The sequence below is a fragment of the Schistocerca nitens genome, chromosome 9 (assembly GCF_023898315.1).
Source record: "Schistocerca nitens isolate TAMUIC-IGC-003100 chromosome 9, iqSchNite1.1, whole genome shotgun sequence".
Taxonomy (NCBI): Eukaryota; Metazoa; Arthropoda; class Insecta; order Orthoptera; family Acrididae; genus Schistocerca; species Schistocerca nitens.
The window spans coordinates 386,620,708-386,636,577 of NC_064622.1; the positions used below are offsets into that span (position 1 = coordinate 386,620,708).

General features: G+C 43.9%; 1 protein-coding gene across 1 annotated transcript in view; it reads right to left on the reverse strand.

Moving 5' to 3' along the window:
• Positions 1 to 9,621: 9,621 nt before the first annotated feature.
• LOC126203862 (eclosion hormone-like) overlaps positions 9,622 to 15,870 on the reverse strand; it is a 46,465-nt gene continuing 40,216 nt past the window's right edge. The window contains exon 2 of the mRNA XM_049938238.1: positions 9,622 to 9,932. Coding sequence (XP_049794195.1) covers positions 9,670 to 9,930 — 261 coding nt within the window. The 5' untranslated portion in view covers positions 9,931 to 9,932 and the 3' untranslated portion in view covers positions 9,622 to 9,669. The remainder of the gene's footprint in view (positions 9,933 to 15,870) is intronic.

A 15,870-nucleotide genomic window follows, 5' to 3' on the forward strand; every position in this document is an offset into this window, starting at 1 on the left:
TAGTAGTGCTGAGTGCAAATGAAACCATCTAAATAGGACCCTCCTGTTCTGCTGGAGAGAGCATGTGCCAGGGACACTTCCCTGTAATGGAATCACATCGATAGTTAGCCACTTCTACCCTTTTCCCTGAACAATCGTACCGAGTTCCATGCTCTGCATCACTCAATGCTTGCTTTTCAGCCGAGGTCTGAGAATTAGCTGGCAGCCCACCACCAGTTAACCTCAGTGAATTCCATCAAAGAGGTAAGCTCTTCTGTGACGCTTACAGCTGTACTTCTTACTCCCTCTCAGGACACAACAATTTAAGGAGGATTTGTTTCGGTAGAGTGGTAAACTACGTGGAAATAGATTAAATGGGCTCCAACACTATTTGCAGCTTGTCGACAAACTTACTGGGGTCAGAACCTTACTAATATACCGAGTGAACCAAGACTGTTTCATGTTTATTTCCAGTGATGCACTAGCAACAGCTCCACCTTATTGCTACTATTAGCATAGTGAAGCCATGGTGCGCGAGTTACACCGGAAACCACTTAATGGGGTGGCAGGAAGGAGCACAGCAACCCCGGGTCAGGTGATTCAAGCCGGAGGACCACCTGTAGCGGGGCATCTGCACAAGGGCAGAGAAGAAACTTTAGAAAACTGCATTTCGGAATTCCAAAATTGTACGAACAAAAGAGTGACGGATTATCGTCCAGCGAGTATGACACACGGAAAGGTCAATGTACTTTAGGCGTCTAGAACGGCCACAAAACGTCCGATTGGCGGATACGCACTAGGAAGGAGAAAAATACTGAAGTTTCGACGCAGTTTGATAGAAGGGACATTGTGATTGTTAGAGTGTGTTTCTACAAAATAAGAGGAATGCTCCTATTGGTCGAAAAAAGCCGTGAAGTAAAAAAGGAACCCAAGTGGAGGGAGGCAGTTCTGTCTTGAGTATGACAAGAGAGAAATTTTTGAGTGGACTCTTCTCTCAACTGGCGTCAAGAGCAGAATGGAGTGCTTAACGCTCCATACGACACAGACAAGAAATTTGTGTGGACACTGCATTCACAGCAGCTGCACTCCAGCTAAAGGATTAGCGGTAGCAACGTTTAGCTCCAACTGTGGAGAAACGAGAACTGAGAGGGCACTATAATATGCGCGCTGCTCCAACCATGCACATGTATATCGCCACATAAGACTAGGGCTGAGTACATGTTTTCTCACATAACAAGAAACATAGGGAAAGTTTCTGCTGGAAAGTTCAGCAAAGGCCATATTAGTTTTGTAGGAATTTCAGTGGGAGAGAGCGGCCTTTCAGACAGCAGCACGTCGCAGCTTAAGGTAAATACCACGTGCAGAGGCGTAAACTTTGTTGGTCCACCAGCTTTTCTCCACTGTAAACTCGAGCGGCCTTGGGTAATCTTGAGCTCAAATTTGTCACTTGACTAACCATCCACCATAGACTTGATTGTCATCCTAAATAGTACCGAACTTTGAACTGGAATCGAACGATTTTCATAGTACTGACCAACATCATAACGTATGTGTTGGAGCAATTTTGTAAAGAAACGTCCAATTAAACTTTCATATTATTGTGCTTAGGATCAATGTAAAAAAACTTCCAATTAAACTTTCATAATATCGTCTATAGGATTAATGTGCTTTCAGAGAGTTCATATTTAACATTGATGTGCATAAACTTATTTCACTTTTTGATGTTGCAAGATGCATTATCCATTGTGCTGTTTTTATGTTGGCGAGTTGAAAACTGTGTGAAAGCTGTAAATTTGTGAGAAATATTGCGACATTAAACTTGTCATTACATCTCACACAGTTGTTCTCAATTCTAGAATAAGCAAGCAAAAACAAACCATACCCTTACACCATTGTGCATTCCGACGAACTTGGTCCATTTCAGCAGGACAATGCGACACCCGACATGTCCAGAATTGCTACAGAGTGGCACCAGAAACACTCTTCTGAGTTTAAACAATTCCACTGGCCACCAAACTCCCCAACTATGAACATTATTGTGCATATGTGGGATGCCTTGCAACGTGCTATTCAAAAGAGGCCTCCACCCTCTCGTACTCTTTTGGATTTATGGACAGCTCTGCAGGATTGATGGCGTCATTTCTCTCCAGTACTACTTCAGACATTAGTTGAGTCCATGCCACGTCGTGTTGCGGGACTTCTGCGTGCTTGCGGGGGCCCTACACGATATTAGGCAAGTGTACCAGTTTCTTTGGCTCTTCGGTGTATTATAGTAATTCAGTCGCACCTCAGTCATGCACTGTAATGTAGAAGTATCTTACTTGGTAAATTATGGAATATGTGCCGCCATTTTTAAGTAGGATAAGTCTGCTGCTGATGGTCCTTCCACATTCTGCACAGACCTCGAATGACGAGGCCCAGTAATAAAGGGAGAAAGGAGTGGGTGGGGGGAGGATTGTTGGGGGGGGGGGGGGAGGAGCTTAATTCTTATTTGGCCTAGAGAGAAAAGTGGGGAAGGTGATGAGAGATACCCCGCTTTGGCGGGACACGTGACTGGGATAAGTTTACTTCCTGATCTTGAATGTACCACATACAATTGCCCAGGATGTATGGGCAGAGGGAGGGGAGTTCCCCCTGATCTTGCGATAAGCCATATTCAAATGCCTGACGAGCGGGTGTGGGGCATCAGATTCTCTCGAGATAAGTGTCCCTTTAAATCTAGAAATAATAATCGTCCTGTACTTACCTAATCTCCCATCACGTCGTTGATACCAAAATTTCAAATATAGTAAAAACTTTATAGTACCAATGGCACACCTTTGGTTTAATCACGGGACACTATAGCAACATCTCTACTATCTCAACATTATTCTGTCTCCTTTTGTGAATGTGGCAGTAAGGAACACATTACCCATATTTTCTTCAGCTGTGACAGAAATCAAGAAACCAGCGTGTGATGTTCTCCGGCAATGAATTACCAACGAACATTCAAGCTCCTTTAGCGACAGGAGACCGAAAAGTGTATAAAATCCTATGTGATTTTATAGGACAAGGACAAATTGGAGTATAGGGAAAGACTATTTTGTGCACATTTTAATACAGTAAATGAATTAGTAGGCTTTGGGTTTTTAATCCTCGTTCTATATTAATGAATGTACTTTGATTTTCTTAGACCATAGACTTAATTCCAGGTAAAAAGAATGTAATTCGTAGTTGTTGTTATAATGTTGTATTATCATTTGTTTCCTTTTAACGGTTTCAGGTTGTTACGCTCTTAAATATAAAAAGATTCTTTCTGAGACTGACTGTGTAGGTGATGTCCATAGGCTTTTAATAAAATTAAAAAAATGTGTTTTAGTTCACTAGTATCGCTTAAAAAAGGTGTTATCACCACGAAACTCGCTGGAATGCTATGAGTATGTGTCCTGCACAAAAAATGGTTCAAATGACTCTGAGCACTATGAGACGTAACATCTGAGATCATCAGTCCCCTAGAACTTAGAACTACTTAAACCTAACTAACCTAAGGACATCACACACATCCATGCCCGAGGCAGAATTCGAACCTGCGACCGAAGCAGTCGCGCGGTTCCAGACTGACGCGCCTAGAACCGCTCGGCTGTCCTGCACAGAAACAGTGATTACGTAACATGTTGATGGCAATGGACATAATGAATTGCACATTTAATCAATCTCGATTTTCCCCGCGATTTTGATGCATGCCAAGACCAGTTACAGACTATATTTCCAGTGGATAAATATTATGTGTGTTTAATGCCGCTGTTTACGTTGCCATTTGGATTTTCATGCCTTCCATCCCATGGGCAGAAGGGTATCCTGGACCTCTGTTTGTGCTTCCACTTCTCTGACAAAGTCATTGGCAGACTAGGAGTAAATGCTTATACCAGCAGTATCTGGCCACAATAAATGATTACTCTTTATTCATAATCAGAGCAGCGACTGGGATGAAACACCAGATAAATGGTCAAAGATGCTCCCTTACATAACAGGACCATTTCGTTAATACGTGCATGAGTAACGCTGTTGTATTTCCAATGAAACCATTTCACTGTGTGGTGATCCACTAACAACGGACGCCAAAACGGTGACAATGGGGGGAGCAGTATGATACGTAAGGGGCAGTCAAATTAAAGCCAAACACCCATTGCAGTAGGGCCACAGAATGGTTCCATTCAAAATTAAGCTGTTAAGATATTTATCCTATTGGGAGAAGAAACGATCAATTCTTGTTTCATAGAACATGGACATCGAAGTTGCTCCCACCCGGAGATCCGACTGTGGGGCTATTACTCCGGAAAATTTAACATTAATGTCACACAACATAACTCGAAGGTGAGAAGCAGATGGACGAAGCTAGTACTGGAGTCGAGTCCGAGAGAGCACCGGAGGCCTAGAGGAAGACCACCAGACAGATGGGACAAAGACATCAATAAGATCGCTGGTAACACCTGGCAGAGAACTGCCCGTCCCACTTGGAGAAGACTTCTGAAAGGCTACGTGAATCCACGACTCGAAGAGGCCACATCATCTAATGATTGAATTGGCTGATGATGATGATGAGAACATGGACGGCTGCTGATGGACCCATAGTCACACCACCCACTCGTGCACTTCCTCACCCAACTGAAACCGACGTTCACGAATGTTTTTCTCCAGGTCGCCAAAGATGTGAAAATCACATGGTGAAAGACGTGGGTGGTATGGAGGATGCTGCGGTCTTTCCCAAACAAATCACTGAAGCATAGTCTTCGTCAGATTGGCAGGGGCGGGGGGGGGGGGGGGGGGCAGGCGTTATCGAGCAACAGGATGATTCCACCTGACAGCATTCCTGGCCGTTTTGACTTTATGGCGCATCACAGTTCCTGCAAAGTGTCTTCATAGCACTGCGCATTGAATGTGGTTCTACGCTTGAGGAGTTCGATGTGCAGAGGGCATTTCTTTGGCAGCGGAGATATGAGATGTTTCCACTGTTGGCTTTGCCGTTTGCCCTCAGACTGTCAGAATGTCGTTGGACAAATCATTAAGTTGTACGATGACACCCGTCGCCATTCTGCCAATCGGACAAAGACTATGCTTCAGCGGCTTGGATGGGGAACACTGTGATATCCTCTGTACTGCCCGGATCTTTCACTGTGTGATTTTCACATCTTTGGCGACCTGAGGAGTTACATGGGTGGATGTCAGTTTCAGCTGGACGAGGAAGTGCATGAATGAGTGTGGTTGTGGCTCCATCAAACGCCGACCACATTCTATGAAACAGGAACTGATCGTCTCGTCTCCCAGTAGGATAAACGTCTTAATGCACGTGGTGATTACTTTTGAATGGAACCATTCCATGGTCCACTGTGGCGGGTGTTCTGTTTTCATTTGACTGTTCCTCATAATATTCCATGTAGCCTGTGCTTGGCTCCCATCTGGTGACATTGACAAATGACTATTGAAAGTGCTTGTATAAACTTAACATGTTTTCTGGAAACATCCCCCAGGCTGTGGCTAAGCCATGTCTCCGCAATATCCTTTCTTTCAGGAGTGCTGGTTCTGCAAGGTTCGCAGGAGAGCTTCTGTAAAGTTTGGAAGGTAGGAGATGAGGTACTGGCAGAAGTAAAGCTGTGAGCACCGGCCCTGAGTCGTGCTTCGGTAGCTCAGTTGGTAGAGCACTTGCCCGCGAAAGGCAAAGGTCCCGAGTTCGAGTCTCGGTCGGGCACATATTTTTAATCTGCCAGGAAGTTTCGTTTTAAGATGTTTTATTTATTCTATGTGATGTACACGTCAGTCACTTTGTGTGGGCAGTTTGTTTCTGCGTTTCATAAAAGGAACTGTAGATGTGTTTGTAAGCACATTACCTTGAAAACGTCACGCTCCGACTTTACAAGGCAATTTCGTCATTCAGCGGATGGAAAGAGGTGATAATCTATAACAGTAGAGGCAGCCTGTGAATTCATTGTGAAAACCTGCAGGAAGCAACGGGAATAGTGGGAGTGGTGTGCACAGAAGAAGGTGGATGCACGATGGGTTGCGAAGAGAGCTTCATCAGTGTGTTTTCCGTGGCTGCCACATGCAACATGCTCCAGCCATAGTCAGCCCTGCTAACTGGCAACACTGCAGCAAGCGCCAGAGTGGAGTATTGTTTCTCTTCTTCTGACTCTCCCTAGAACAACTTACTTTCTAGAACAATTTATATGATCACAAACTGTCGCTCCCGTATATGAACGTAATACTTGTCTTGTCTGCATTATGCTGTCCGTAATGAAAACTACACTGGTCAAGTGCCCTCACCATATCTGGACTAAAATGAAAATTAATGCCGAAACTTCTACGCATACCCCAAAGTGCCTGCAACAGCAGAGGCGGCAGAATGACGCTTTGGTTGTCATGTAAAATAACACACCGCTTTTTATTACCGATTCTGCGCATCAGCCTCCCAGTCACCTCTTCAAGTGCCCCACACACGAGCAATAGGCCGCAGCGATCCGTCCGAAGCGATATCTCTGCAATCGGTCGCTCGCCTCGGTCTCACATACACGCTATTAACCAAGCAAACAGAAATGTGGCCAATAGTAGCACTATTGGGTACTACAACTACTGTTATACATTGTATGATGGAGAATTAGATTATATGAAATTACGAGGGACGTGAGTATGGCTGTATGAGAGACTTGCCCTAAACATTAAAATTAAAATGCCGACTTCATGTTATGATAGGTCATCCTTTTTAGAAGTTAGAAACCTTAATAATGAACAAAGTTATTTAATAAACAATTCAAAGACAACAGATGGAGCCTAGTATATTGTGACTATTATATTTCATAAACAGTTCAAAGTCATCAGATGGAACCTAGCATTTTGTGACTATTACTATGAACACATCAATTCTTTTACGGCACACGCTCTAAAATGCTAATCACCAAAGTCAGAGAGTGTCTTTGTTACTACATTTGTATTACTTCTTAATATAAAAGGCAACTGTGGTCTTCACTTCAGTGGTCCCTGAATAACTACGAGTATAAATGCATCATCAACTTCCATTCAAGGATTAAGCTGTTGCCTGTTGTGAACCCACAAAGAAAATCATTGACACATTTTTCGATGTCTTCTAATATCTCATTTCGCATTCGGCTTGTAGATTAGAATCCTTTGGGGAATTCTGTGATCTGGTGTTCTCATGAGGGGTTGTCTCCAATCTTCGCAATAATTTTGAATGTTTTCATTCACGTTCGAAATACTTAATTCTGTTCTAATATCTTCCTTTCTAATCATGTGTCATTTTGTGCAGCCCTTCCTCTTCCTGCTGTTTGATTTTTTTATCCATATTTCGCTTCCACAGGGTAACACAGGAATCGCCACCACTTTGTAGAAATTCATGATTGTCTCTTTTTGTACTTTGTGGCCCAATGATCTGCTAGTGGCACCACAGACAGATTGGGATTTGTGTATTTTTTTTTTCGATATCATACTCCAAACCAAAACTTATACCACAGGCTAAATAGATTTGAGAGACTTGTTCCTGGCTATTTTCCTCAGAATGCTGCTATTTTCTTTTTATTATTAGAAACTTTAAAGTTTTATTTCTTGCACATTTTTAATGTAAACATTCTTGCTCAATGAGGGAAAAGTGAATCGCAACAAAACTGTGCATCCACATTTAATAACTAGACAGACAAATCACAGCCATACTGATACACGGCGCAAGCTATTCATCAGACTGCATAAGAATTCGTAGCAATGCGTGACTGACTGGTGTGATCTGTGATTTTCCCACACACGTGCGATCTCCAGACAGATCGCACAACCTTGTAACAGATTCCTGCAATCCATCGCTTGTCTCTGGGGCACTTCTATAGTGGTGTGCACATAAGAAGACTGGCAGGGGGAGCAGCAAAAGGGGCGGTGCACCAAGTGACACTCCAGCATCGTTGTGCCTGTGGTGTGCACTTTGGAGTATGCGTAGAACTTTTAGCGTTGATTTTCTCGTTAGTTTGGATGGAAATGCCGTGTGGCTAGAGCCTCCAGTCGGGTAGACCGTTCGCCTGGTGCAAGTCTTTCGAGTTGACGCCACTGCGGATGGGGATGAAATGATGATAAGGACAACACAACATCCAGTTCCTGAGCGGAGAAAATCTCCGACCCAGCCGGGCAGCGAACCCGGCGTAGTTCAGATATAGCAAGGGCACTTACAAGGGAACCTCCCCATCGCACCCCCCCTCAGATTTAGTTATAAGTTGGCACAGTGGATAGGCCTTGGAAAACTGAACACAGATCAATTGAGAAAACAGGAAGAAATTGTGTGGAACTGTGAAAAAATAAGCAAAATATACAAACTGAATAGTTCATGAGAAGATAAGCAACATCAAGGAGACTAGAAACGGAGGAGCGCCGTGGTCTCGTGGTAGCGTGAGCAACTGCGGAACGAAAGGTAGCCGGCACGGTAGCTCAGCGTGTTCGGTCAGAGAGCCGGTTGGCCTTTGTAATAAAAAAACTGAGTGGCACGTTCAACAAACTAACTTGAACGGATGTTACTGTGACGTCCGCAACGCCCAAACACAACGATCTAAAAAAAAAATAAAAAAGTCTGTGGTTCAAATCTTCCATCGAGTGAAAGGTTTAATTTTTTATTTTCAGTTTATGTGACAAACTTTTATGTTTTCATCACTTTTTTGGGAGTGATTATCAGATCCACAAGAAAACCTAAATCGGGCAAGGTAGAAGAATCTTTTTACCCATTCGTCAAGTGTACAAGCTAGGTGGGTCGACAACAATTCCTGCCATGTGACGCACATGCCGTCACCAGTGTCGTATAGAATATATCAGATGTGTTTTCCTGTGGAGGAATCGGTTGACCTATGACCTGGCGATCAAATGTTTTCGGTTCCCATTGGAGAGGCACATCCTTTCGTCTACTAATCGCACGGTTTTGCGATGCGGTCGCAAAACACAGACACTAAACTTATTACAGTAAACAGAGACGTCAATGAATGAACGGACAGACCATAACATTGCGAAAATAAAGAAGGTAAACTTTTTAGTCGAGGGTAGACTTGATCCAAGGACCTCTCGGTCCGCAGTTGTTCACTCTACCACGGGACCACGGCGCTCCTAAGCTTACATTTTCCATGATGGGGCTTATGTGGCCCATGGACTACTCAGTTTGTATATTTTGCTTATTTTTTCACAGTTCCACACAACTTCTTCCTGTTTTCTCAATTGATCTGTGTTCAGTTTATCAAGGCCTATCCACTGTGCCAATTTATAACTAAATCTGAGGTGGGTGCGATGGGGAGGTTCCCTTGTTAGCCATAGCAGTGTTCACTATACGTCCCATAATGAAAATAAGACAAGTATTACATTAAGAAGCGACAGAGAATATGTATATTTGTAGGAAGAGTCAAAAGTAGAAACAGCAACCCACTGTGACATTTATTCCAACGTTGCCAGGTTAGGAAACTACCGGAAAGTGCGGCGCGGGACACAGACTGAGAGCACACTGACGACGTTGCAAAGTATTCTCTCTCCCTCTCTCTCTCTCTCTCTCTCTCTCTGCACAGAATATCTCGTGCAGCCGCCTCTTTAGTAGCGCACTACCGTAGGAGGCGGTCAGGGTCTGGGGAAATGAGTGAGCGAGAGTTAGCTTTGCAGACGGACTTTATTGAGCCTGAGACCGGCGTGTGGCGGCTACTCGAGCTTGCTGAGGAAGGGCGCGATGGAGGCGGCGTCCTCGCAGTCGGGCACCATCTTGCCCTTGAACTTGAGGCACGCGTCGCCGCACAGCTGGCCCTCGAAGTACGGCCCGAACATCTTCTTACACTGCGCGCAGTTGCGGATGCAGACGCCGACAGCGCTGGCCGCCGCACTCGGCGACATGCAGGCTGCTGCCACCAGCACCAACAGCGACACCAGAGCCAGCGTCAGCAGCGGGGGACGGCAGAGGGCCATGTCTGCAACAGCACCGCTCTGTACCAGACCTGCGCCCTGGTCACAGAAATGCATCTGGTGGCAAATCAGATCAAATCCTTGTATTTGTCAGAAGACGACATTGCTGTTGCATGAGACATCATCTGGTGTAAGTTATTTCCAATATTACATTGGAATATATTGTTGTAAATTTAATTTTCACAAATCTCAATTTATACTTGTATATTACACAGCTTATACTGTACAGCATTTAGTTGACATTATAGTTAAATTATTAACTCGTTCACACTATTAGACATGCATTCCTCATCATTATAGTTGTCGATTCTGTTTAGCCACGATTACACCACCATTTTAAATTCATTGTGTGGCAGTTTCTTAACACTTTGATATTCTGTTCAGAAACACCATGCCAATGTATGAACAATGATTTTTAGACTTGGGTAGTGTAGCGCAGGGGCCATTTATCAGATAACTGTGAGCCGTGCACGCCACGCGTTTATCCCATTTATTATTTGTCATCTTCTATTACGGTACTGCCGCCTCGTTTTCTTATTCCATTTACTGGTGTCACTAACTTCCTGCCTTACTTCCCCGTGTGCGGCAGCAGTAGCGTGTATCGATACGTGCACTGTCGTACCATCTCTGGAGCGACCGATAGTACTTCCGGGTCGTCGTGTGTCTGCGAGTCAGTCGGAGACGGACCAGCAGTGCAGTCGGGACGCAGCAGCAGTGAAGTCGGGGACGGAGCGCCGGTGAGGCGCCGACAGCCAGTGCTCGCCGACCGCTGGTGACACACATGAACTGTCCGACCGGCGGAGATTGGAGCGGGAGACCGTTGGTTGGTCGTCTCATCGGCCGACTTATATTTGGTCCTTTCACTGTTTCCGGGCCTGGGCGGTTGACCGGTTGGTGTGGAGCAGCGAGGAAGTCTCCGTGGCGCGTGTCTGGCCGGCCCCGCTGCCGGGGTCTACGCGCGGTCAGAGTGTGAGGGGCTGCTCCCATAGCTACGAGGTCCGTGGCTCACCGATACCTGACACGAAAGTTAAGTCTTTACTTTATCTACAAGCCAGCGCCAACTGTTCACATTGTGTCGTTTCATTTTCGTTGTGCGTTGTTGGGACATCCTGTGGCTTGATCCGACGACTGTCTGTCGGTTGGGTTGTCGTCGGATCGTGAATGGTTGCCCCGACTGCCTGTCTCACCTAAACGAGCGTTAGCCGGCCGCTGGTGGCCGAGCGGTTCTGGCGCTACAGTCTGGAACCGCGCGGCCGCTACGGTCGCAGGTTCGAATCCTGCCTCGGGCATGGATGTTTGTGTAGTCCTTAGGTTAGTTAGGTTTAAGTAGTTCTAAGTTCTAGGGGACTTATGACCTCAGCAGTTGAGTCCCATAGTGCTCAGAACCATTTGAACCATAAACGAGCGTTAATGTTTGAATTCCAGGCCGACCCTCGAACTTCTGAGCGCCCTTGGGTGTACTGCCCTCTTTATTTTTTGGTCTTTTTTTTGTACTTTGTATGGCTTCTAGCCGTTTTTCTTTTTTTTTTTGTTGAGGTTGTTTTGCCCCTTAAGGCGAAAGATTCTGTTTCACGTAAGCCCTTTGGTATTTAGGTAAAGTTAATGTTATGGATTTTTAAGTGTTAGGCCTTCAGCCGATTTTAACTTGTTTGTTCTTGAAGTGTCTAAGAAACTGTTTTAAGATAAGGCTTTGCCTTTTAAATTTCTGTTTTGGTTGAGTTTGGCCTAATTCAGAACTGTTTTACGTAAGGCCTTCGTTTTTTTTTTTAAAAAATTTAATGTTGTTTAGCCTTAATGTTGGGCTTTCGGCCGATTTTGAATTCAAATTGTTTGCTCTGAATATCTCAGATTCTTCAGGCCTTCAGCCTAAATAAAGAACTGTTGTAAGATAAGGCTTGCCTTTTAAATTTCTGATTATACTTGCGTTTTAAGTTATTGGCCTTCAGCAGTTTTTAAATTAAAGTGGCTTTCAGCCGGTAATTAAGTCCCAAAGATTAAAGCTGTGTGTTAAAAATAATTTTTTTAGCTCTTGTAATATTTGACCAAATAATAAAGTTGTATGTTCGACTCTAACTGACAGCCCCTTATTTTGGCCCCTTTCCACAATTTAAACTACTTGTCCTGTCCTGCGGGTTTAGCAGGGCATATCAAACTGTTCGTAGTTTCATCAATGTGGACATTGGCGTAGTTTTATAATTCTCTTTGGTATAGACAAGAGCTTGAAGTATGTACAAGCTGGAAACAGGAAGTATTTTGTTTTGCAAGAGTTTGTGTTTTGTAGACCAAAATGCATCTTATTACTTTCTTCTGCCAGAGGAAGACAATGTTAGCTCCGACAGAGTTTCCCCACAGCCCATAGTTCAAGTATGTACGGAAAAGTGCATAATAGGCCTTTACAAGGAGGTCTTGATTGACACAACTTTTTAATTTTCTTGTCGGGACCAAGACTCTAGATAATTTATTGTAAACGTTTTCTGTCTGGGTATTTCAATACAAACTTATTCTCTAGATGGATGCCTAAAAATTTCACTCACACATCTGTCACTGCTTTACACGCCAAAAGAGCGGGCAAGTCGTTAACATATACTCGTATAACGAACAGGAGAGTTTACATTCAGAAAATAAGTTTTTTTTGCTTGGATTTAAGATCACCACTTTAAATGGGAGAACATTAATTGGTTATACGAGTGATTCTATTTACTGCCAGGCACTTGAATGTGAATTGAATTGCAGAGTAGTCATACAGATGTAGATGTCCTAATCACCAATGTGGGCATATATATATGATACATCTTCACAGTGGCAGTTCATGGGAGAGGAAGAGATATCACTAGGTAGTAGTATTAGCATTAGAAGTTTATCGGAGATAATTCAGATACTATGGAAATCAGGAGTCAGGCAAAGAGATGGATTCTCATCTCTACGTTTCAACTGTGACTTGGGAAAGTGATACACGAATGGCAAAAAGGAATGAGTGCCAAAAGTGTTGCAAATGGGGTCAGGTTTGGCTATAGCAACACGAATTTGACAGTTGGCTTCCTGGCCTTTTCAGGTGACCTAGGATTTTTTTCTGATTCGCTAGACACAGCTGCAGAATATGTCAGTGAATTAGAAACACAAGCAGCAAAGATGGGACTCTTCGAGGAAACTCAGTTACTTACAAATATCAAGTCACCGCCCAGAATATTAGAGGGCGTTATTATTTGGCGTGGTTCAGTGGCCATGAGCAAGTCTTTCAATTGGATGCCACTGCAGCACATTGCGTGTCCTTAATCTACCCTAGTTGTCCAACTGCGGAAAAGGGATCTACACTTTAACGTGGAATTCAAATCATACATCGTTGAAATGTGAAGGCTAGATTAAAGATAGACTGAAAAATTTCCTAAGTCTGACTGGAATTCTCTTCTGCAACCTCTCGGTTTCCAGGTACTCGCTTTACCACTAGACCACCAAGCCCGACAGTATTAGAGGGAGACGAAGGAGTAATCAAACAGACAGAGAAATTTAAATATCTAGGAGAATGAATACAACCCGATACCTATGAAAAAGAAGTCTTTGCATGAGGGATCAAAAAAATCCAAACAGCAAACCCACCAGTCAAAAGAGTCTATAAGAAAAAAATCAGTATCAGTTAATAACAAGATGCGACGTTAATGCACAGTAATAAGATCGGAGGTCCTATATGTCGCAGAATGACTTGCTATGCATAGAAACGGTGTGATCGAGAAATTAGTCAGATCTTGAGGAACATTTCAGGTGCGGCCAAAGAAAATGTTAAATTCAAGGGACCATACAATCATGAACTCTGTGGACACGTAGAAAAGATCATAGACACTAGTAGGAAGATGAGTCCTTCAAGGTTGACCAATCGGATCTTCCGCTACTTTCTCAAAAAGAAACCAAGAATGGTTGGTTCGCAAAGACGTGCAAGAAGTGGAGATAAAGCTGGAGGATATCCATAAACCCATTCTGCTCAACAATAAACTGTAAAAGTGCCTGGGTTTCCAAGAAAAATCAAAGCGAAAAATCGGAAAACCATAAGTTGAAGCGAAGAAGGAAAGTACAGGAAACGAATATGGGAATACGGGGCTAAGGTTAAAGCACAGACATCAGGAAAACGAAAAGTACAATCGAACTAACACGGTCCGGTGTAGTCAATATGAAAAGAAGAAGTATAAGCAGAGTAGTAGTAGTTTTACCGATCCGTGTTTCTTCACAATGATAATTGATATATCAAGGTATCACAATTTAAGAACTAGAATAGAAACATAGTATAAACGTTCAGCTTGCACATATTCATGTGTCTAGTTTGACAACGATGAGGCAGGCCTTGTAGTCGGAACCATTCCGACATTTGCCTTAACTAATTTAGAGAAATCATTGAAAACCTGAACGATCGTGGGCTGATAGAGACTGGACCATCCATTATTTCAAATACATGACCAGCCTGTTGAGTGTTCTCACCTCTCGCCTTATAAAACTATGTCCAACACTGTCGAACAAGATTGTTTCCGCGTTCCAGATGGTATAATGTGAGGAGGCATAGCGCTGCATGGGTATGCTGACACCCAGATATTTGAACACTGTAGGCTCACCGAACAACGTTATCGTGACACTGTCCTCCACTCCGATGTGTGTCTACACAGGGGTGAATTCGACCCTGACTTCGTTTTTATGGATGACAATGAGTGAGCGCATCGAACACCGAGGTGGAGGAACCTTTGGAACGAGAGGATATTCAGAGATTGGACTAGCCTACCCGTTCCCGCGACTTAAATATGCTGGATGTGTTGGGAAGACGTTTTGCAGCACGTCCACATGCACAGAAGACACTCCAGCAGTTGTCAACCTAGATGGTGGAGGAATGGAACGCCCTACCACAAGAACTCCTTACCAACCTCGTGGCCAGCATGAAAGGACGTTGCAGAGCATGCAGTGCTAACCGTGGTGGTCACACACCCTATTAAGAACCACCTTTTATAATGTCCATGGAAACACCATGAATAGCGACTTTGAATAAAAGAGTCATTTCCGTTCGTCTCATTGCGTATTTATTTCAGTTACCTTCTGTGCTATACTGTAGCAGCAATTTCTATGAACTATCCAAGTTTCATCGAGCTATGTTACAAGTTACTTTCGTCCTTAAGTTTTACGCATCAATGCATATGTTGTGTCCTCCGGTAGATACTGAACGCTTCCATACATAACAGAGTCTAGAGTTTTCTGGAACTCAGGTGTGACTAAGATTAGCCCATCCTCCAATAGAGGGCCCACAAGACAAGGACTATTTAATGGTTTCCCCACACTTAACTCAAATAGTTCGCAAGTGGACACCCGTCTTGTGGTGTGACACCAGTATGCTATCGTAATATGCATAACTCCTCTTTTGACGTTTAAATTTACTTGTCTTGTCCGTCTGAAGATGGCTAGTGACAGGCGAAACCTGTAATTTCTTACTGGAATTACGTGTGATTGTTGCGGATAATAAACTACTTTCAAAGGAAGCATTTGAGCGACCACAGATATCTACAGTAAGACCGAAATGTCGTTCTTGCCAAAATTTCAATTTGGTTGATGGCCAAGTGAATAAGATATTTCTCGTCTGCGGTATTTTCCCACACAACCGACATAGAATTTGGCGCCCACTACCTCCTCCTCCTCCTCCTCTCCTCTCTCTTCCTGCCACCCCCCCTCCCCCACTCCCACCCCAACCATTTCCCGCCCCAGACACATTATTCATTGTGATATTTAAAGCTTTCCCGGCGTACTGATTGTTCCATAAAAACACGGGAGAACTGCCGGATATCAGTAACTTCCTGCCACGATATTTCGGCGCAGAGTCTTCTGGCCATCTTCAGGTGAATGCCACTGTAGTAGTACTGGCGAGTACGCTTACGCTTACGCTTTACAGACGGGCCTCCTTGGCTTTATTGTTTATGTGTG